The 23,273-nt window shown below is 40.8% G+C and overlaps 1 protein-coding gene across 16 annotated transcripts in view; it reads left to right on the plus strand.

Annotated features, from left to right (window-relative positions):
• SHISAL1 (shisa like 1) overlaps positions 1 to 23,273 on the plus strand; it is a gene marked incomplete at its 3' end in the record, with an annotated part of 195,564 nt that overhangs the window by 138,123 nt on the left and 34,168 nt on the right. For 12 of the 16 annotated variants that reach the window (XM_083738982.1, XM_083738969.1, XM_083738973.1 and 9 more), the window contains 3 exons: positions 72 to 163; positions 7,611 to 7,710; positions 10,833 to 11,046. In XM_083738982.1, coding sequence (XP_083595108.1) covers positions 7,644 to 7,710; positions 10,833 to 11,046 — 281 coding nt within the window. In that variant the 5' untranslated portion in view covers positions 72 to 163; positions 7,611 to 7,643. Of the gene's footprint in view, positions 1 to 71; positions 164 to 7,607; positions 7,711 to 10,832; positions 11,047 to 23,273 lie in introns of all 16 variants that reach the window. The other 4 variants (XM_083738970.1, XM_083738978.1, XM_083738974.1 and 1 more) reach the window with 1 other exon arrangement.

Genomic DNA, 23,273 nt, shown 5'->3' on the forward strand with positions numbered 1-23,273 from the left:
AGCAAGGGATGAGATGGCCATTAACCATTTGCTGTTGAGTTATTAATTGTTTTCCTTTTATTTCATCTCAGGACCTTTTTGACCAAAAAATCTGCGATGTAATTTTTACTGAAGATGCCAAGATGGACTTTGAATATATGAAGAATTCTGAGTCCTCAGTTTGGTACGTTAAAATTAAATCATCTATAAAAAGGCTGCATATCTGTAGGAATTAACTTCTTTTCCTGCTAGACACACATTTACTCAGCTTAGATTTCAAACTATGCTCACAGAATAATATATCAGGAAATTTTTAATGTTTGTTTTTTCGTTGTGCTTTTATTAGGTTGGAAGCCACTAAGAGTGGCTGGGGCAACTCAGTCAGATGGGTGGCGTTGAAATAATATTTTTTAATTATTGCTATTGTTATCATTATTACTATTACCAGTATTTCACCAGTAAATTTTTAAATAGGTCTGACTGGTACAAAATTTAAATAGGTCAACAAATGATTGTCTGTGTATACAGTTGACTTCAGTTTGGCCCAATGTGCACTATATTCTGTAATTAATACAATTCACCAAGGGATAGATTTCTTTGTTCGTTTCAGAGTTTTCTAGAAGCCCAGTCAGAAGATTTTAAATTTAAATGGTTGCCGGCCAATTTAGACAAGTTTGTTATCTGAAGAGTAACTTGATATGAACATGGGATATGAACATGTTTATAGGAATACGTTTGGGTCATATTCCAAAATTGTGTTGTTTGTAGATAATCAGAAATGTTTTCTTCAACAATGCTGCACATGATTTTTATATATGCTGTTGATTTTACAAGACAGATCCCTGTATCCTGGAACATGATATTGTAAATGCATGACATGACTGATGTTTTCAAAGAAAACAAAAATGGTTTTGAAAAGTAACAGTAAATATGAGAAATGGTGTCATAAGACTTTTTAAAAATAACATTTACAAATGAACCAATATAAATGATGATATAATTCAATCATTTACCAAGAGCACGCAGGCTTCAGATTTACTAATAAATATCAGAATCTTCTGGCAGTTCCTTTGCCCTCCTAAAAAATTTAAGATGCTTGGTAAACATCAAATTTGTGTGACTTTCTGCCCTATCATTTTCTGACGAATGACTTTTTTAAACGAATGTCTGAAATGTAGCAGATATGTGAAAAATCTATCCACTACTTGGTAATATACCAATGAATCTTGACAATCCGGTTTAGAAAAAAAGGGGGAAAAAATGGTGGTGTCTTTAACACTTAACAAAGTTTAAGGCAGAGAAGCTTTCATACCCCAAAACCCATTTAGCCAGATGCACCAAGTGTACACCTCAGTGCATAAATTTGTGTATATGTGTGCACATGAGCGCGCGCACACCCTTTTATTTTTTATGCTCAGACTACCCTTACATGGAATTTTGTGATTCTTTCCTCAGGATGCGTCTAGGAAGGATACATTAATGCAGCGGCGAAGCTCCATGCTCCAGCACTGGGGGTGGAGAGCAGGAGTGGGTGGCTAACGCACGTCCCAGGGGCGTGGCACGTCACCCATGGTGGCATGGCGTGTGTCCTGGGGGCATGGCATGCCACCTGTGGGGGTGTGGTGTCCATCCTGGGGGCATGGTGTGTTGCCTGTGGGGGCGTGGTGCGCGGTGGGGGTGCGCTGCACGTGTCAGGGGGTGGTCGCAATGGTAGCCCTCCAATGGTGCCAGGGTGGTGCGCTCCCCCCTCCCCCTTTCCTCTGCCAGTGCATTGATAGGGGTTTCTTTTAACTCCTTTCCTTCCTGCTGTTTTCCACCCCAAAAAAGCAGTCCAGAGAAATAGGCAAATCAGATTTCAGTGACAAGAAATTCCTGGCCATGCAGTTTCTAGTTCCTGAGTAAACACAGAGTTCAGTGCGTGCCAAAGCACGTTGGAATATCTGGAGAGGGATGCAGGCAGAGCTAACTGTGCAAAGCACATGCCTCCCTCCCCTTCAATACAGGTGTTTAGTCGGAAAGCCAAGTATAGATTGTACATACCGTAGATCCTAATGCACCTATAATGAATGATGGAAGGAAAAAGGGGGTGCGCATTGACCCACATGCTAGTCATTTTCTCACCATAACATGAGTAAATAGCATTCCATTTTGTTCTTTAGGAACTGGACTAAAAGTTTGCCTCTTGTTCATTCCGTTCCCTGGTGTATTCATGCTGTCTTTTAATCATGGCTGCTTGTTCATAGATGTAGCTAACAAGGAGGCCAAACTTATGTAACTAGAGTTGTACCAGTGCTTCCACAGACAGCTAACACAAACTAGCTAATAGGGATTTTTTATTCCAGTGTTCTTCAGCCTCAACAGCTGAAACCGATGACTGATTGATGTTCCTATTCGTTCTAATAGCCATCATATTGTGCTTGGCTTAAAGGCTACAAGCCAAGTTCTATAATACTGAAACACAACAAAGTTGTGTAACACTGAAACTTCAAGTGGAAACCAACTGTGTGGTGCTATATACTTTCATACCCTTTCACACAAAAAATAATATGGATTTATATTGCTCAAATCTTGTACTTTGTTGTTCCAATAAAGAACAAACAGAATCCATTTTTCAGAAACGTATTATTTTGCTGCCTACCTCTTCTTACCCTGGTAATAGTTACCAATTTCATCAAAGAAGCCATATCCCAACTGCTGATCAACTATAAATCAGTAGAAAGTGAAAGAGCATTTTCTCAGTTTTGGTATATTGCCATTTTAGCTTCAGCCTGTACATGAACTATCAGTTCAAAATCATCATTTAATACTGTACCCTTAAGATGGCAAATCTACGTTGCAACAGGATCTCTGGGGAGATCTTGACCCATAATATTTTATTTCTGTCAGTGCAGTTTCTCAAAATGTCTTAATCTATAGACAAGCCCATATAATATGAAATGTATTTGTTCCAGGTGCCTTGCATCTCCAGCACTGACCACTAAGCCTTGGACAGATCTTGTTTAATCTGGCTGGTATCAAATACCACCTATCTAATATTGTAGAAATGTTTCTTTGAGATTCCCAAACCATGTCCATTTATCCAGTGATACATATCAAATTCCTATTTCACTTAATAATTTCCAGATGGTCCTAAATTTCCTATTATTTTATAAATCAGGCGTTATGCGCTATGCAGTTGGCTAGCAGTTGAAATTAGTATTTCAAAACTTGTGTGATTCCTTAATGAAACGTGAAGCCTTAGTAATCTATTTGTAATATGCCCATTTGGAAATATTGAAGAAAGAGCAGCTGCTCTTGACCCAGGATCCCATTGCACCTGATAAAAGATCTTTACCAATCCTTCCTTTATTATTATCCTAATTTCAGCATTCCATGTCTCTCCTTAAAGCTTCATGTCACCCAATAAGACTTTCTTATCACATTCAGCATTGTAATAAATTGTAGTAAGTGGTGATAAACCCAGGCTTTTGCCAGTAGCAGGAAAAAAATCTGCTGATAGATCATTTTGCTCTGTATCTGGTAAAAAGAGTTTTTAACCCATATTTTAGGTGCCCAGGCATAGCCGTGTTGTAATATTGCTTGATATTCAGGAATGCCAACCACCTATTTTTATTTGCTGATGAAGTATGTTAGATATAATTCTGGATTAATCAATTAATCATTCAGTCTAAGGAGACTTTTAAAAATAGAAACGAAATACTATGCTTATTTTAATAACTGAGTTTCTTCGTTTCTGAGAAAGTGTTGAATTTTCCAGACAGGACAGATCTTCTTTTACCCTTTGTCTCCTTTCATCAGGTTAGAGTCATTAAACTCCTGAGTTATCCAAATCACAACGTATCTAGCTGAGATTTTCTTCCATGTAATTAGATGTCTTTGGCAATGTCATACTTAAGATTCTTCTGCATATGATACCCCAACCATTCTGATGTTTGGAAATGAATTTTGTACCCAGAGATCTGGCCAAATTCATCTGAGAGTTCCATGACCTTTGCAAATGATCCCTCTGGCAATATTATAAGTTACACAATCTGCATATAAATAGATTTTAAAGTGATTTACATCCTAGCCTCAACACACACACACACACACACACACACACACACACATGCACACACACACACACACATATATATATATTAGTTCTTAATGGCTGTAATGAAATCTCCAGTAATAATGGCAATGACAGGCATTACTACTAGGAGCCTAGAGTCATAGCTTCAAAGATTCATATTTTACTCATAAAGATTGTTGGATTGGTGTAAATCATTTTAATAGGCAAGAGAATGACTTGGGGTTATTGAAAGCACCTGAGAGAGCTGGAGCAATTAGAAGTGCACAACCCCACTACCTTGAATGAGTTCAGAAATAGGCTGAGCTGTTTCCCTCCAAGATGTGGTTATTTCTAACTCAGTTCAAATTTGGCCTGCCCCCTAATCTGCAATGCCTACTTTTTTCTTCACACCCAAATGTCCACAGAGGGAGCAGCAGCTTCCCCCTGTCCCCACTTCTCCACCTGTCCTGGCATGCCACAATGCAGAGCTCTTTGCCACAACAAACTTCCCATTATTCTCTGAAGGGTTTGGATGATGTTGCCACGTGTATACCCCATCTTTTCCTCCAAGGAGCTTTAAGGTGTCAAACATGGCTTTCTCTTCCCTGCTTTATTCGTGCAGCAGCCCTGAAAGGCTGAGAGTCAGTGGCCGGTCCAAGTTCGGCCCATGAGTTTCGTGGCTGGCTGTAAGTGTCCACTCCTAATCTGGCTCTTGATCACCTAGTCCAAGAATGCCCAAATGGTCAATTGGGATCAACTGGTCGATCCCCGAGAAGTTTTGGTAGATCGCGGTTGATCGCTGGCTCCTTTTCCTTTGCAAATGAGCATCCAGCCCCAGCCCTTGCCCGGTCCCCCATTTGCGCATGAACGCTAGGACAGAAGACGGAGTTTTTGTTGTGATTCTGACTGTTTCCTTAAGCGATCTTTCTGTGAGCGAGTTCTCCTCTGTAATAAAGTTCAACATTTTTGTATCCCCTCCCCCTCTTGGATGTCCCTGACCTAGTCCATTGGTATTCCTGGGGGCAATGTGGGGTTAGAACTGGAAGCAGCGCCAGAATTTGGGTGGTGTGGGTGGTTCCCCCCCACACAGGGTGCTGAGTCAAGGGGGTACATAATAATAATAATAATAATAATAATAATAATAATAATAATAATACATACAGGTACCTACTGAGAAGATTCCTAACAAAGCAGCTGCACCAAAAGGAATTATTGTGAAAATAAGAAACATTTAGGAGGGGGTGCCAAATTTTGTCCTTACTCAGGCTGCCATATTACCAAAGTCTGCTCCTGCTGGGAGGTCCAGGTTTCAAATCTGGCCTTGGCTGCAAACTGAGTAGGTAGCTAAGCCAGCTGCTATCTTCTCCACTATAAAACCCCCACCCCACCCCCCAATATGTACTAACCTACATACCTTGCAAAATATTTGTGGGAATTACTGAACCATTTGAAATGCATTATATAAATATTTAGTTTTATTATAATAATAAATTCAATATTGTTAATGCATAGGCTGCTGTACAGCGGGAGCAAAAAACAAAAGGTCCACTAAGGTTATAATCCAAAGTTTCAATATGTGCTGGGTTCAGGGAGATAGAAAGGATGTTTGGGGTTTAATTTTTGTTATTAAGGGAGGAACAAGAGAACAAAGGCAGCTTCCCCCACCCCCTTCATTTTCAGAGTACTAAATGTCCAATTTTATGTTTTGGTGTATCCATTTAATGTCATTATATGTCATGGTGAGGGATGGAAATAGTTTGAATCTCAAGGAGCCAGTCCAACGTCTTTTGGAGCCTGTGAGGAGCAAAATGTTTGGACTTGCTCTGGTGTGAAGAAGGAGAAAGGGACAGAGAGGGAGGTGGAAGTTCTGCGAAAATTAAAAACCTGGAAAAGAAAACGCAGGAAAGAGAAGGCTGGAAAGTATTAAGATAAGAGAATGGAATGGAAAAGGAAGAAGCTCAAATGAAACAGAGAAATGGGGAGAAGGTTGTAGCTCAGTTGTAAAGCATCTGCTCTACAGGCAGAAAGTTCCCAGAAAGTTGAATCCCCAGAATCTTCAGGTACAGCTTGGGAAACTCCTGTCTGAAACCCCGAAGAGCTGTTGCCAGTCAGGGTAAACAACACTGAATTAGCAGGACCCAGTGGTCTGACTCTGCATAAGGAAGCTTCCTATATAGTGTTAACATAGCCTAGTTGCCCAAGTCTGGGCAGCCTTATTTGCATGGTATGCAAATCAAGATGATATCTTTGCTGCATTGCCCAGTTGATGTGTGCCTTCTTCCTGGCAGCTAGCACCACTGATTGGCCAGGAATCAAAGGAAACACATTTTTACCTGACCACTTGTAGCCTGAAATGCCTAGATTGGTTCCCAACACTATGAGATAACTGGGACCATGAAGTTGTCTGCACCAACAATTGGGAATTATCTGAACACACTACTGCAGACCACACTGTAGATAGAATATATTAGGTCAGACCATAGCCTCCTCTAATTGGGATCATTGCCAACAGCATGATGATGATAATGATAATGATAATGATAATGATAAATATTTATTATATTTATACCTTGCCAATCTGGTTGGGTTTCCCCAGCCACTCTGGGTGGCTCACAGCATATATCAAAACACACTAAAACATCAAACATTAAAAACTTCCCAATACAGGGCTGCCTTCAGATGTCGTCTAAAAGTCAGATAGTTGTTTATTTCCTTGACATCTGATGGGAGGGCATTCCACAGGGCGGGTGCTACTACCGAGAAGGCCCTCTGCCTGGTTCCCTGTAACCTCACTTCTCACAGTGAGGGAACTGCCAGAAGACCCTCGGAGCTGGACCTCCATGTCCGGGCTGAACGATGGGGGTGGAGACGCTCCTTTAGGTATACTGGGCCGTGGATATACTTCTGTTCCACCTTGCTGTTCCTGAATGTGCTCTTTAAAGATTCCATGTCAAATTTATACATAGCAGCTGAGCATGTTCAGTAGCATTTAAGTGTGCAAACCTTATGTAATGGGAAAAGGGGGCTGCTCGTGCGTAAGCGTTTAAGTCCTCCAAGCTTTACCATCAGTTCCTAAACTTTCCCAGTCCGAGGAGCCATGGGTGCGTGGCTACCTCAATCGCTGGCAGAATCCGTCAGTGGGCGTTTCCGGAATTTACGCCAACATAAGAGTTCCTTAACGGAAACTCTCCTTCTGGATTCTCTGCGTGACAGTTTCCTCCGCGGAGTGGGCGTCCCCAGCAGAGGTCCTGAGACCTCCCCGCTGTTCTCACTGGAAACATCTTGGAGCCATTCCTCCGATTGAGTTTCTGCAGGAACTCTCCCTCTCCCCCTACTGGTTCCTTCCTCCGCATCCGAAGCTCTCCTAGCTTCCTTGAGCCCTTCCACCACCTGACTCTCCAATGGCAGTTCCCTGACACCTTACATGTGTGAAAGTTGTTGCAGAATTGTGCCTTGGGGTCTCATCATGCATTACAGTTTGAAGAAAGCATTAAAAACATTTTTTTTTTAGTTAAATGAATGCACACATGCAAATCACTGATGCCACTTAACTCTGAAATATCATTTTGTTAAGCAGGTAATTCTCAAACGGATTGATGAAAACAAAACGATGACAAGTTGTGGTCTACAATCCTTAAATACGCTGATGGTTGTTTTCTCCTTGCTTTTGCCAGCAGGTAAGCCTTGTATTTTATTTGGCTTGGGTTTATTAAGCAGGATTCAGAAGTACTAAAATTCAGTAGGATTTTGTTAAATATAGCCTGCTATTTTTGTACACCAGTCAAGCTATACTATAGTCAGACTTATTTCACTTGGTCATGAATGCGAATGGAAAAGTGTCATTAAGTTTAGTCTCATCCAGATAAGCACCAGATGTGCTGGGGAATCTAATTTGTGTCCAGATGTGTCCAGATTGGCACAGAATATACCCACAGATCTTCTTTCCTCAATCAAAAATGGAGTTTTGTTTTGTTTTGCATGCATTTTATGTTTAGTATTTTGACATTGCCCAAAACTGAGCAGTCAAGTGGTCTGTGAAACTATGCAATTCTACCAATGAACTGTTTGTAGCATTTCCAACATAGAAACCTAGGTAAGTTAGCCAGTTAATTTCATCACCTGCCTATCTCTTCTTCCTTAAGTTCTTCCCTTTGCCATTTGACATCATAGTTCTATATAACCTGATGGCACTTAAAGGAAATATGGTCTCTATCCTGTTGGCTGTGGTGTCATTTGCAGAGTACAGTCCTTGAGTGGGCATGGGAAGAATAAAGACGACAGGTAGAACTTCTTTTCCAACCCCATCACTCCATGAGATGTTGTAGCAGTGGTTCTGAGGAAATCTGGAACAGGTTGAGATTGACAGGGGTCAAACCCAGGTCTGCTAATATTCCTTTCTGGAAGAGTTTAAAAAATACATATTTATAATGAGGACTTCTGATGTTAAATCCAACTTCTTAGAATATCTGAGCTGCAAATTAACCAAGTAACTAATTAATTTGGACCCAACTGACAACAGGCACCAACTGCACAAGCATGTAACCCTACCCTCTCCTGTATCAGTATCACAACAAGCAAAGCCATCTCTGGAGCTCAGAAACTGCTGCACACTTCTAATGCCCTATCTTCCAAGGCTGCTGAGACTGTTCAGAGCAGTTACAGCTGTTCTCTGTGAAATAGTAGGACAACATAGGCCTACAGCTCCTCATCTGGGGTGGTGACTACTCCACCATCTACAGCAGCAATGCTGACCATTGTGTAGTCGTGTTCTCTCCCATCCACTTAATATTAATCCAGATATCTGTAGAATCACAGCAGTAGAAAATGATTGTTCTTTTGATAGAGATATAAAAGACTGGAATTACTTTTCCAAAAATGTTCTACTTCTTTCTTTTCAAAAGAAGACTAACTGCCAAATGAAATCTGCCTGAGCTAAGGGGGGCGGGGGGATGCCATTGGATGTTCATATTTTTTTATTTTGCAAATCTTATATGAGATCTGGAAAATAGTGATACTTTGCATCTGTCCTTTTTCTAATAGTTTGGAAACTGTTTTATAGGAATCTAATGATGCCATCTGTTATATGAGCACAGCAAATATTTGGCCCTGGTTAGCCATTAGTCTTTACTTTTGCAATGAAATCTGCATTCTCCTCCCCTCGTGTTCTCTTCGTAGCAAAGTAAAATTGTACATCATGTTGCCCAAAGTTTTACTAATTTAGGATGCAGTCCTAACACCTGGCCAGCACCAGCAGGACTTGATGGAGTGGCATAGCCAGTGCAGCATCTACAACCCCGGTGCTCACACCAACTAGGGCAGAAACTGGGGCAGGAGGGAGAGGAGAAATGCCCCATCACTGCATCAACTCCCAGGCTGGTATAGTGGGAGACCCAGATTGGACCTGTTGCTGTTAGATGATGGCAGCGGGGTCATCCCCATCTCTCTTCTCTCTGTTTGAAAGTGAGAGTTTCCAAGACATGCTCTGGTTCATGGGGTCACAGAGAGTTGGACACGGCTAAGACGACTAAACAAGAACAACTGCAAGGGGGGTACAGTTTCACCTACAGTTTGGGCAGGCACATTGGGGCACTCCTCACTGTCAGAGCTTCCCTGTTGAAGGCAGACCTTCCCTGCCGGTAGAAGCTGCTGTAGCCAGGCATGGCTAGAAAGAAGGGCAGGTTCCCTCCATCCAAATCCCCTCCAGCATGTCAGGTTGGGGGCTGAATTTCTTTGTGTGTTTTTAAAGCACTGCTAGCAGTATCCTGTTCATATTTCATTTTTTTTTTTCTTGTTGCATGCAGTAGTCATATTTCCTGTTTCTTTCTTTCTTTGTTTTGTTTTTAATTGTTACCACATGTAAAGCTATTTAGAGCTTCCTTTGAGCTATATTTCAAACTAGAGTACAAGAAGTGCTGAAGTTTAATAGCAAAATATGTATAGAATCAGCCTCTCTGAAAAGGTCAAAAACTACATTGTGAATCAGCAGTTAATTTCCATCTATAAATAGTTAGATCTTGTGAGGTCAAAACAATTGCATTCTGTCTTTGATGTATACCTGAAATGAGGTGGCCAGGTGAAAAAAAGGACAGGTCCCCAGGACCTTCAATAGTGGAGTTTTATCTTGCACAAGTAACCTGCTTCACCCTAAAAATCGGCCTTTTTGTTAAATGGAAAGTGGTGGAGAAATCCACTGGAAGGTGTGGGGTGACAGTTGTTTGACACAACATCATACAACTTCCCCACAAACATGGTGCAAAGAAACCAGGATAAATGTTCCATAAACTGGTCATCTGGAAGCAACCTTGGTATGCTTTGATTTTTAAAAGCAATTTCTAATTGCAGGGACTAATCCTGGGGTTCCAAGTAAATTAAGAATTGTTTTGATTTCTGGAATATCACTGACGTACATTTTGCTTTTTACGTAAGACCATTAGCTGTAAACAATGTGGGCTATCCAACTAAATCATAAAGTAAACGTATGGAAATCAATGGACTGGAGTTATTTAAGGGTATGATTCCACCAGAGTTAACCACTTTGTCCCATAGATTTCAAAGGGAAAATAAAGTATAGGGCTATATCTCTCATATGAAAAATCAATGGCATTTCAAAGAGTTTAAACTTTGTTTGGATTCTATCCTAACTACGGAAGTTCAACTTATTCATTCCTTAACATTTAACTAACTTGTGACTTTGTAACAAGCATACTTCAGGCATCTGCTGAATAGTTTTTATATTGCAGAATCTATTTTTTTTCTTTTGCAATTTGAGTTAGAAAGAAAATTGCTATTTGCCTTACAGCTCTGTCCACACATTTTCGAGTCTGTGAGCCATATACAGACTACAAAGGCCGCTCCCATTTTGGATTCCACTGTCCACGTCTTTCTGACAACAAATCGTACATCTTTTGCTGTCACCATAACAACACCGTGTTTAAATACTGCTGTAATGAGACGGAGTTTCAGACTGTTATGCAGATGAACCTAACAGGGAATGCAGATGGATATATGCACAAGTAAGTAAATAAGCTGGGGCGTTTTCCCTCTTCCCCCTCTCCCCCAAATGTATCCTGCTGTAATCAAAATTGTACTGCATCTGCAGAAAACAGAAATGTGTTTCCATAACTCAAAAAAAAGTTGACAAGGATGAGAAGAACACTGGAGAGGGAAATGGCCTTTCTGCACAGCACAAATGTTTCACAGGACTAGTTGTTATTTTAAATTTGTGCATGATTTGCATATTAATTACCTGCAATCACTTGCACTTAAACAGCAAGGTGCATTTGATTGTGAGTCTGTGGAGTGTAATCTGCCCCCAGAATCCCTTTTTATATCTTAATTTTAACTCTGTGGCCTGTTTTATTGCCTCAATCCCATAACTCTATTTATTTTTGAAAAATGCCTTTCTAAGAATACTTTTTGAAGAAGTATCAAGATCAAAAAGAAATATTAGACAAATTTTGAAAGCAAGTTTGCATTTGAGCCAGAACTCCCCAGGACTTAGTTAGCCCCAAATCTTCTTTTTAGTGCCAAGGGTAAGATGAAGTAGTAATAGTGGCCTGGACTGGAAATCACACTTTGCATATGAGAGCTGGCTCACTCTGTCTCCCCTCTGCTTCTCCAGAACAGCAATGATGAGGAGCTTGGAAGTGTCTGCTTCTATTTTTAACTAACCACAGATTGTCATTTCATTCAAACTGTTTTGCCCCCTCCCCTTTCTTCCTCTGGCACAGCTGCAAGGAAAAAGATTGGGAGGATCCACTTCCATTTTCAACTTGGCTTCTTTCAACAAGCTATAGTTAAATTAAAGCAGAATTTAAAGTGGAAGTGAAGGCTGTGCCAGAGGAGGAAAAGCGAAGGAGGCGCTGAGACCGAAGTCTTGTTGACATTACATATGTTGTATTCAAACTCAGGTCCTGGTGCCACTGAGCATGTACAAATTGTTTTCCCCTTACCACTAAATAACTGGAAGCAGCCCAAATGCTCTCCATTTCACCTCACTTGAAAAGCAGGACCAGCATTAGAACTGGACCAGGAGCTGTCTGGCAAAACCAGTTGAAAAGTCCTATTAACTGGCAAGTGATAGATGTCTGAAGGCTGTATGAATCGGCTGAAGGCTTCAATCTGCTTGACCTCTTGTGCTTGTGTGATCATGGTATTTCAAGTGCAGTGAGACACGGTGCTTACTTTGATGACAAGAGGTTCTCTGTTCAAATCACAGAAAAGCATGTGTCACTGGAGGAAACATAGTGTGCCTTTTTTAAAAACAGAAAAACGAGGCACAGCTCAGGTTTTCTTGGGTAGCAAGACTAGGAAAGGCCACTACTACTCAGAGTTGTTGGTGTTGCCAGTGTTTTTTAGTAGGAAAAGAGGTGGGCATTTTCACCATGAAGCTTTTGTTGACAATCGCCCTTTCAGCCTCAGCTGCATCTCCAGTTTACAATACCAGCAGTGGGCTACACTGCAGGGTTGTCTTTAAGCCATTTGTATTTAGCTCCCTAATTTGCAGCACGGATGTGATAACTGTACTATGTATTGCGTTAGGATGTCAATTTTTAATGCTTAAAAACTTGTTGCTTTTTAAAAAAATACATTTTCCATGAAATAAGACCTGAGTTAGAAACAACATGAACTCCTCCTTTTTCCGGGGAGGGGAGGTCAGTGTGGATACACTGTCTCCCAATCACAACTATGCTGAAATCCTGAATTCCTCTCTGTTGTTGGTTTCCTAATGGCAGCTGCCGCTTGGCCCCCCAGGAGAGGGGAGTGGGAGGGGGGAATGGCATCAAAAGCCCCGTCTCGAGATGATGGAATCATCACTCTGCTTTTAAAATATAATGTGAGAGCTTTCCTTGCCTGCCTGCCTGCCTGCCTGCCTGCCTAGTGAATGTGACTGTCACCAAGGGTGTGGTTGTGTCCCTTTCCCTCCCCATTTTTTCCTAATCTTTGTTTATATGGAACTTGAGTGCACTGCAAAGGGCAGTGCTGGTGAGATCTCAGTCACCCCCATCTTAATTTGAGAGGGAAAGAGGGGACCCCTTGTTTAATGGCTGAGGTCACCTTTGGACAGGAAGCAGGATCTAGATCTGGTGGGCAGGGCCACATCCTTATCTACACCACCCTCTAGATACCAAATTTGACAGGTGGGAAAGGTGGCCCATCTGTCAATCACCTGGCAACACAATGTTTCCTGCATGCAGTTTGAACTCTAAAACTGTGGACAAAGACACGGAGCTTTCTGTTAGCCCTGCTGACCAGCTTGTTGGCGTTGCTTGCATTTTTCCCCTCTCCACACCTGGAATCACATAGGACATCCGGTGTGGGGAAGGTGGGTGTGGCTTGGCCATAATTAAGTCCACCGGCCAGAGATTCCCCAACTCTTCTCAAAAAACCTTTATGGTGCCAATGGACAAGTTGCCCTTGGCAGAACAATGGATGTGGGATGGCTTCTCTGGAAAGTCTTGCTCTTTAAGCATTCAACTTCTGCCTTGTTGTCCGTGTGACTGAGAGAATGTGAAGTGCTGAAGCAGAGGTAGCCAACATGTCATTCAAAACATCTGGAGGGAGCCAACTCCCATCTTCATGGGCAAATGGGAGTTGTAGCCCACAACATCTGCAGGGCATCGCATAGGCTGTCTCTGTGTGTTGTATATGCTAGGGCTGAGCTGAAATGAGGCTGTGTGTGTGTTAATTTTACATTGCATATTTGTATATTTTTGTTAGAAATAGTACTTTTATGCAGAGGGAGGGCAGGGACAATTTGGTTTCAAGGTATTGTCTTGTGGCTAAACCTGATTGGCTGCATGCTGCCATGACATCACCCAACTGGCTTCATGACTCCTCATTGTTTGTATCAAACAGTCTTTTAATTCATTTTTAAATGCATTAATCTGCAAGGAGGGTGGGGTAGGAAAGCAGGAGCAAAATGGTGTGAAAGTTTTATCAGCTGCACCAAAAAGTTTTGGCTCTGCAAATGCTGCTCAGTCTTAATCCAATAATACATTCTAACTTTTTTAAAATTATTGCAGACATGATGTGCATTATCACTGCTAGCTTATTTTCCAACTGTAATTAACTTCATTCTAAGCTGAACTGAAGGAAGAGGTCCTTTTGCTGTTAGATCAAACTGTCTGTGCTTCATTAAGCATAATTTATACCTCAGGTGTTCCAGCTAAACATCCACAGTAATTGCTATGCCCTTGGCAACTAGGCTTGTCCTTCTCCTCATGCAGGAGGAGAAGGCTTTAAAGCAGGCAGTGTAACAGCTGGTGGTAATTTTAGACCCTGGACTTAACAGTCCTGGAGTGGCTTTGTTTTTTTTTTTTTTTTTTTTTTTTTGCATTTTAAAATTTTATTGAGTTCGATTAAATATACATTATATACATTATATTCGAATTTCGACATTTCTTATCATTTTGGGCTTCCTTCAGCGATGTTGACATTCATTCGTGTTTGAGTCTTAGAATCACATCCCCTCCTTTCATATTGCCATTCGTACCTCCTTTTTTACATTGTTTCAATTAGACAATACTTGTTAGCTCTTTACAAAGCCTCTTTAAATGCCACTAACGTTGTATTTACAAAACATTTGTTCTCCAGATAACCCACGAATTTCCCCCAGTCTTCAATAAAGTTTTGATCTTTTAAGTATCTTATTTTCCCTGTCAGTTTGTCCAGCTCGGCGTATTCTGTTAATTTTGCTCTCCACTCTGCCACCATTGGGATTTCTTCCTGCTTCCATCTCTGAGCTAACACAATTCTGGCTGCCGTGACCGCGTACTGGAAGAGTTTGTAATCCTTTCTCCTAATATCCTTTCCCATAATGCAAAGTAAGAAAGCTTCTGGTTTTTTGACAAAAGTATAGCCTAACATCTTTTTCAGTTCATTGTATACTTCCTCCCAGAAGCTTTTAACTTTCTTGCATTCCCACCATAGATGGTAAAATGTCCCTTCCTTTTGTTTGCATTTCCAACATTTGTTGTCTACCTTGTACATCTTGGCCAATTTCACGGGTGTCATATACCACCTGTATTGCATTTTCATCACATTTTCCCTGAGTAACATACAGGCCGTAAATTTTATATTCACTCTCCAAAGCTTTTCCCAGTCTTCCATTTGAATATTATACCCGAAATCCCTCGCCCACTGTACCATCACTGACTTCACCTCCTCCTCCTTCGTGTGCCACTCCAAAAGTATTTTATACATTTTAGAGAGGTTTTTATGTTCACTGTTTATTATCTCTTTTTGAAATATTGATTCTTTTTCCTCATAGCCCCTTTCCTTCACCTCTGCTTTAAACATCTCATTTATCTGGAAGTAGTGGAGCCACCCCTGTGTGAGCGTTTTAACCTGGTCGTATGGTTTAACTTTCCACTTCCCTCCTTCATTTATGACCATTTCTCCATACATCCCCCTCTTTTCTTCCATATTAACTTTCTTAACGCTTGTTAAATCCTGGGGAGAAAGCCAGTGTGGTGTTCTCGGCTCTAATATGTTCTTATATCTGTCCCAGACCTCTATTAGTGGGCCCTTAAAGATGTGACTGGTGAACCCCTTGTGCGCCCTTTTTTTATCCTTCCATAGGTATGCGTGCCACCCAAATTTGTTGTTGTACCCTTCAAGGTCTAATAACTCTCTGTTTTCCAGCTTAACCCATTCTTTCATCCAACACAAACATGTCGCTTCGTAATAAAGTCTCATGTCTGGTAGGGCGAAGCCCCCTCTTTCTGTAGCATCCGTCAACAACTTAAATTTAATTCTGGGTTTCTTCCCTTCCCAAACATATCTAGAGATGGCTTTTTGCCATTCTTTAAAATTTTTTGTTCCTTTTAGTATGGGTAATGTTTGGAACAGAAATAACAGCTTGGGTAACAACATCATTTTCACCATAGATATTCTTCCCCAGAATGATAGTTTCATTCTGGCCCAAACCTCTAAATTTTTTTTAATTTTATTCCAGACCGGAATGTAATTGTTTTGATATAGGTCAATATTCTTGTCGGTAATCCAGATTCCTAAGTATTTTATCTTTTTAACAACCTCAATTCCAGTTTGTTGTTGTACTATTGCAGCCTTATCCTGATCCAAGTTTTTAACGATCATTTTTGTCTTACTCTTATTCAATTTGAATCCTGCAAGTTTCCCAAATTCCTCCATCTCGTCCAGAATCACCCTTATACTTTCTATAGGTTCTTCCACCGTTAAAACCACATCGTCTGCGTAAGCTTTAACTTTGTATTCATTTGAACCTAATGTTATCCCTTTAATTTGCTTGTTTTGTCTTATTGCATTCAGCAGCACTTCTAGGACTACTATAAAGAGCAACGGTGAGAGCGGGCAGCCCTGCCTCGTTCCCTTAGAAATTTTTATTTCCTCAGTAATAACTCCATTGACTATGAGTCTCGCCTTCTGCTCAGTGTAAATTGCCCCTATACCATTTAAGAACTCCTGTCCCACTTCCATTACCTCCAAATTTTTAAACATAAAGTCCCAAATTATATTATCGAAGGCTTTCTCCGCGTCTATGAAGATTAGGCTAGCTGGTTTATCGCGACTATCTGATAGGTATTCGATAAGGTTAATTATGAATCTTGTATTGTTTCTTATTAACCTACCCGGGAGAAAGCCCGTCTGATCTTCATGTATCATCCTTGTTAATATCTTTTTTAGTCTTTTGGCTAGAATACCGGCAAAGATCTTGTAGTCCGTGTTTAATAAGGAGATGGGTCTGTAGTTCCTAACTTGAGTTAGATCCGAGTCTTGTTTGGGGATAATTGTTATAAAGGCCTCTTTCCACGAACCGGGCATGTCTCTTTCTTTTAAAATGTTGTTCATTACTTCCATTAGTGGTGTTATCAATGTATCTTTCATTTCCTTATAGTAACTCGGTGTGAACCCGTCTGGGCCCGGTGCCTTTCCTCTTTTCAGTTCTTTTATCACCTGTTCTATCTCTGTTCTGCAGATTGGGGCATTTAGCTGATCTTTTTCCTCTGATGACATCTTCTTCACCATCTTTTCTTTTAAATATCTTTCTATCTTTTTCTTGTTATTCCTTTCTTTATTTCTGTAAAGATGCTCATAAAAATCCAAGAACCCTTTTCTAATTTCTTTCGGGTCAGTTGTTTCTTCTCCGTTTATTACTATTTTGTTGATTGTATTTTGCTCCTTCCTCTTTTTGACTTGCCACGCAAGCCATTTGCCTGACTTATTGGCGAATTCAAAGTTTTTTTGTCTTAACCATTTAATATTCCACTCAACCTCCTTATTTATTATAATTGCAACCTGTGTTTGGAGGGTCTTTATTTCCTGCATTATTCTTTCATTATTCGGCTTTTTGATCAGTTTCTGCTCATTATCCATAATCTGTCTCAAAATCTCTTTTAACCTCTTTTCCTTGTTCTTTTTTTTCAAGACATTTTGTTGGATAAAGAGGCCCCTCATTACAGCCTTACTTGTGTCCCATACCGTACTTGTTTTCACCCCTTTGTCGAGATTATCTAGGAAGTATTCCCCTAGTTTTTTCCGAATTCTTTCAACAAATTTTTGGTCATCCCATAGGTTATCATTTAATCTCCATCTAAAGGTTCGTTCTTCCACTCCCTTCATCTCCATTTCGATTAGATTATGATCTGATATAACTTTAGCCTGGATTTCGACTTTTTTAACTCTTGGTGACAGTTCATTCGATATCCATATTTGGTCTAATCTTGAGAATGACTGGTTCGGCTCTGAATGATATGTGAATTGTTTCTCTAAAGGGTGTTTCAGTCTCCATATGTCGATAAGGTTGCAATTCTTAGTCAATGTGAAAAATGTCTTAGGTAATTTACCATCTCTATTTTTTGAGTTTCTTAGTCGGTCCATTTCATTTGAAACCACATCATTCAGGTCTCCCATTAGTATGATTTTTTGGTCCATGTATTCAAATAACTTTTCTTCCAATGAGCTAAAAAATTCTGTTTTATTCCCATTAGGGGCATAAATCCCCACTATTATCAATACTTCGCCTTGCCAATTTATACGTACCGCAATTATTCTTCCTTCCTCATCCTTAAATAATTCGTGTGCCTCAATTTTGCTTTTAATATATAATACAACTCCCCTTTTTTTCTCTTTGTCTGAGGAGATGAATTCGTTCCCTAACCTCTTATTAATCAGGATTTTTCTGTGTTTCTTCGCCACATGCGTTTCTTGTAAACATGTGACATCCAGGTTCTTCTTTTTTAAGAAACGCTCAATTCCATTCCGTTTTTTCTTATCGTTCATCCCATTAACATTCCAACTACATAATTTTAATGTCATTTTTATTGAATTTAGTTTTTTGTTTTTTTGTTTTACCTAAAGTCTCTCTGGTTCTTCTCCTTCTTCGTCTTCTTCCTCTTCCTCTGTTTTCCTTTCGCTCCGATCTTCCTCTTCTCCCAGCTCTGATTCCACCCTCGGACTTCTTCCGCCTTCAGCTCCTTTCGACTCCTCCTCTCCTTGTTGAAGTTCTTTGTATCTTCTTGTAAACTTTCCTACTTCTTCGGGGCTTGTCAGCCTTCTTTTAACTCCTTTATAAAAGAAGGAAACACCCTCCGGGAATTCCCAACGAAAGTCTATTCTATTTTTTTTTAGTAATTGCACCAGTGGTTTATATGATTCTCTACGTTTCAGCAGTCTTATAGGAATATCTTTAAATACAATTATATAGTTCCCATCGATGTACAATCTCTTCTCTCTATTCCTTTGTAAAATCAGGTTCCTCATCTCTTTATCTTTAAATGTAACTAAACAGTTGCCTGGAAGTTTCCTTACTTTACTTGCTTTAGTTTTCATTCTGTATGCATTTAAAATTGTTCCTGCCACTTCCTCCTCTGCTAACTCCATCCACTGTGCTATTTCCTTTGTTAATCTTTCTTTTATATTTTCGTTTTGTAATTCCGGGACCTGTCTCATTCTTAAATTCACTTCCCTTTGTTTGAGTTCGTTCATCGCGATGGAGTCTTTTAATTCTTCCTGTATTTTATGTAAGTCTGCTATCTCATCTTTCATTTTTTCTTCTTCCCGTCTCATTTCTTTCATTTCCTGTTTAGTCTTTTTTAGCCCCTCATCTACTCTTTTTGATACCTCCTTAATCTGTCCTTTAAGTTCGCTCACTGTCTCTTCAATCCTTTTGTCCATTTTTCCAATTTTATTATCTAACTGCTCTAATTTTGTCTCCAGGTTTTTCTCACTTTGCTTTATTTCTGCAAACATCCTCAATATTTCTGTTCTAAATTCCGTTTCTTGTTTTGAGGCTTTCCTCTCTGTTGGTGTACCCCCCTCCGCCCCTTTTTTCTGGTTATATGACATTATCACTAATCTTTATGTATCAAATATTCCACTAGTTTTTACTGGTCTATCCCTTCTTTCTATATTTTAGAGCTCTTATTCTTACTCAAAAACCAACTCTTGGGGTAGACCAAATCCCCTGAACCAATACCAGAATTATTCGCCACAAAAAATATATACAGATTCAAATAGGTGAGCAGCAAATAACGGTAACCGAAGCGGAACTACAATTGTCAGATAACAAACCCAAAATATAGATAAATACGGTAGTAGCCGACTTTGTTCGCAGTTTCCACTTAGTTGATTTGGCTAATGTCCCTTTCCCCCCAAATCTCGAGGGGGGTAGGTTACCCGTTGGTTGTCAGAGTGGTCAGTTTGAGATCTTCCTGCCCCTATTCGGGCTAATCCAATCGGTGGCTTAGTGTTCGTGGACCTGATTTATGAACTTGTAAGACCATACAGTCCAAGTGAAGATCGAATACAATTGTGAGAAGCCGCTCCCGGAACCTCCAGTCTGAGCTGAGCCCGGGTACCAGACCATACACCCCCAACGAAAAACGTTCACGTTAAATTGATCCAAAAGTTTAGTCCTGAAAGGTGGGTGGATAAATTCTTTCCTGAGCTGATATCTTTCCCGAGCTGATATCTTTCACTAAGTCCAAAACCACGAGAGAGGAACAGCTGGGGTTTCTAGCGTTAATACTGAAGTTTTAAGTGTCCCAGTGTGGTGCTATGCACGCGCCTCAGTAGCGACCTATCTATTCAGTCTATTTCCAACTTCTCAATCGGGGGTAGCGGGGAAGAAAGCACAACGGGGATATAGTGGGTAGGGGAGTAGGTACGTGGCCCCTCCAGCATCAGACCACAGTACTTTTTAATACCTTAATCCCCACATTAAGCGTTTGGTTTTTTGAAGTCCTTTAAAATGTCGTCTGGGGCGCTTCTCCTTGCTTCTCCCACTGAAAATGGCGTCAGAGCGTCTTCTCGCTGCTTTGCCTCTTCCCGAAAAGAAAATTTTTAGCGACAGTCCTGTCTATAATTCCAGTTGAACAGATGTCCTCCTGACTGGGCTTTCTTTCTATCACGCCTCTTTTCTGCTCCCTCTTAGTTTCCTCCCTTTGAAATAAAGGGGGTTTCTTTTTAACTTTTTAACTTTATCTACCCGAGGGAGACGGATACAGTATCCGCTAGCGGTAACTTACTTTCTCTTTAGGCTCTGCTCGTAACACTGCGTCTTTTTTTCAATGAAGTCAAAAACCAGCGCTGAACTCGAACTTTCTCCCTTATTACTCGGAGACTTCCTTGTTGTTTACTATGTCCAATTCATTTACGAATCCGAGTTTCATCATTTTGAGAGCGGAGCGCTATCCCTTGCAGGCTCGGGGCTTTGCTAATTCGCCGTAAAACGCCGCTGTAATGGCCGCCCGACTGCCTACCGCCCGTTCCGTCGTACTCTTCGCCTTTTTCCAAAGACTACCTGACGACCAAACGAGCGGCTGCCTGGCACCGCCGGGTACCTGGACCTCTGGACACCCTCCAGAGGCTTGACGGGGGGTTTTGGCGCCCTAAAAACCTCCGAATTCTGGCGAAAAAGCTGGGGTTTCCTCCGCAGAAAGAACCCTCGCCTGCAGTCGGTTCTGCGCTCCACCGGAAGTCCAGTCCTGGAGTGGCTTTGGATGGGAAGACCCCATTTGTGTCTGCCACTGCAGTCCCACGCACTGCAACTGCTTCAGCATCCCTGACACGTTAGAGCTAAGAACAAAGAAAAACCTTCCAGTAGCACCTTAAAGACCAACTAAGTTAGTTCTTGGTATGAGCTTTCGTGTGCATGCACACTTCTTCAGATACCTCTTCAGAAGTGTGCATGCACACGAAAGCTCACACCAAGAACTAACTTAGTTGGTCTTTAAGGTCCTACTGGAAGGAATTTTTTTTGTTTTGACTATGGCAGACCAACACGGCTACCTATCTGTAAAAGAAAAACCTGTTTGCCAACCTTGGCTTTGTTTTTTAAGGAACAGTTGCTCTGAGCACGTGCAGTTTAAGAACTTACTTAAATCATGGTACCATCCTGACTACAGGAATAAAACAAGTTTTCTTCTGCCATCCCGATGCTAAAGATATTTATTAGGGAATAAGCACCATTTTATTGTAAGAAAAGGTTAAGGAAATGGTGGTATCACCTGATTTCCTCATACATTGCTGGAAAAAGAAGGGAGGCATGTGACTCTTAATCTCAGGGCTGTGGGTACAAGCCCCACGTTGGGTAAAAGATTCCTGAATTGCACGGGGTTGGACTAGATGACCCTCGTGGTCCCTTCCAACACTGCAATTCTATGGTTCTATTAGTGGCACTTTCCAGAGAAAGCTTAATTAAGACACACTTCAGTGCCATATACCCCAAAAGGATTTATTTTAGTGTGTGAAAGGATAAGCATTTATTTCCATTGGAGGAACCAAGACTGCCTTTCTGAGTTGCTGTTCTGAATTTGCCTCCTGAGTAGAAAGCAGCCAGCCCAGGTAAGTTGTGCTGGTAACAGGGAGCAATTAACTGCTAGTATAAAGTCTCCTGCCATTTATTGGGTGCGGCAGGGCCTCCCTATCAGAGACACAAATGCTTAATTCTCTTTTAAGTGTGGCTTAAAGGCACTTTAACTTTGACATGGTCACACCCTGGTGGTTTGGTCATATGAATCTAGCCAGAGAAGTTATTGCAGGTGAATTCCCTTAGCTGATTTGCAACATCATGGCTGACATCCTGCTTTGATTGTATTGCACTAGATCTTTCCTACCTTTTAAATATGAGAAGAAGCCTTTCCCTAGTTCATAAGTTTCATGCGGTGATAAATTCATTACTACATGCACATTCTTAGAATCTAATGTGAGTAGTGACCATCAAATCACCTTAGCAGCAAATTGAATTCATTCCACTTCCTGCCTTTTTTTAAACATTTTATTTTGCTTTAAAGATCTTTTATGAATTAATGCTATAAAACTTTGATGAATTATTCATCTGAATTCCTTGCGAGCTTTGCACTTCGGCATATTGTGACTTTCTCTCTCTCGTTCAGCTGTGCCATTTAAAATATTAAGCTGCCTGAGCCCTGTCTTACTCCCTCATTGGAAACAAGACATCACTTTTTATTTTCTTGTTTTAATAAACAGCATCTTCAGTATTACTGAGACTGAGGTGTACTCCAACAGCACTGAGAGGGAGTATATTTCCCCTATCCGTGCATTTTGTGAAGCAGTTGAGGCAGAGGTCAAGTCCCTCCACAGCCACTGGGAACATCAGGATAAGGACAAGGATGGAAGCCTTTTGATTGCAGTCAGAAATCAGTGGAAGTTATGGAAGATGAAAACTAAGTGGCTTTAGCGCAGGGGGCCCAATATGTCCACAGAGACCCATTTCCTAACGCACCAAACCCCTTTTCACCCTGGGCAGACTCAGAAGAATTTCACTTTAGTGTTGTGATAGTACAATAAAGTGGTGTCTGATGATCACTCCATTACTTGACCTGCCAGATCATACTAAAAGACAGTGCTTAATGGAATAAGGAACAAGTATATCCACTTTGCCTTAGGATTTAAACAAAACATTTTGCGGGGGGGGGGGGGGCACGGTTATGTCTGGCTTTTCATTTTTAACTTGTTGGAAGCAGATGTTATTTTAAAGGAACAGATGGAGATCCCACATACGGCCAATTTAATAAGCTGCCATTTTAAAACACTATTCATTTTTCACTAAATGATTTTTAATGAACAAAAATGAGTGCCTTAAAAAGTATGTGTATGGGTAAACAGATGATGCTGATCTAAAGAGGTGCTAATATTTGTGCCATTGAATTCTTGTTAGGCTGTCAAGTGCCATGACTTTTAGCAAGGTATGGAAGGAATAAAACCTCTTGTCCGAGAGGGGTCCTGCCTGTCC

The sequence above is a fragment of the Podarcis gaigeae genome (assembly GCF_964106915.1).
Source record: "Podarcis gaigeae genome assembly, chromosome: 5".
In the NCBI taxonomy this organism is placed as follows: Eukaryota; Metazoa; Chordata; class Lepidosauria; order Squamata; family Lacertidae; genus Podarcis; species Podarcis gaigeae.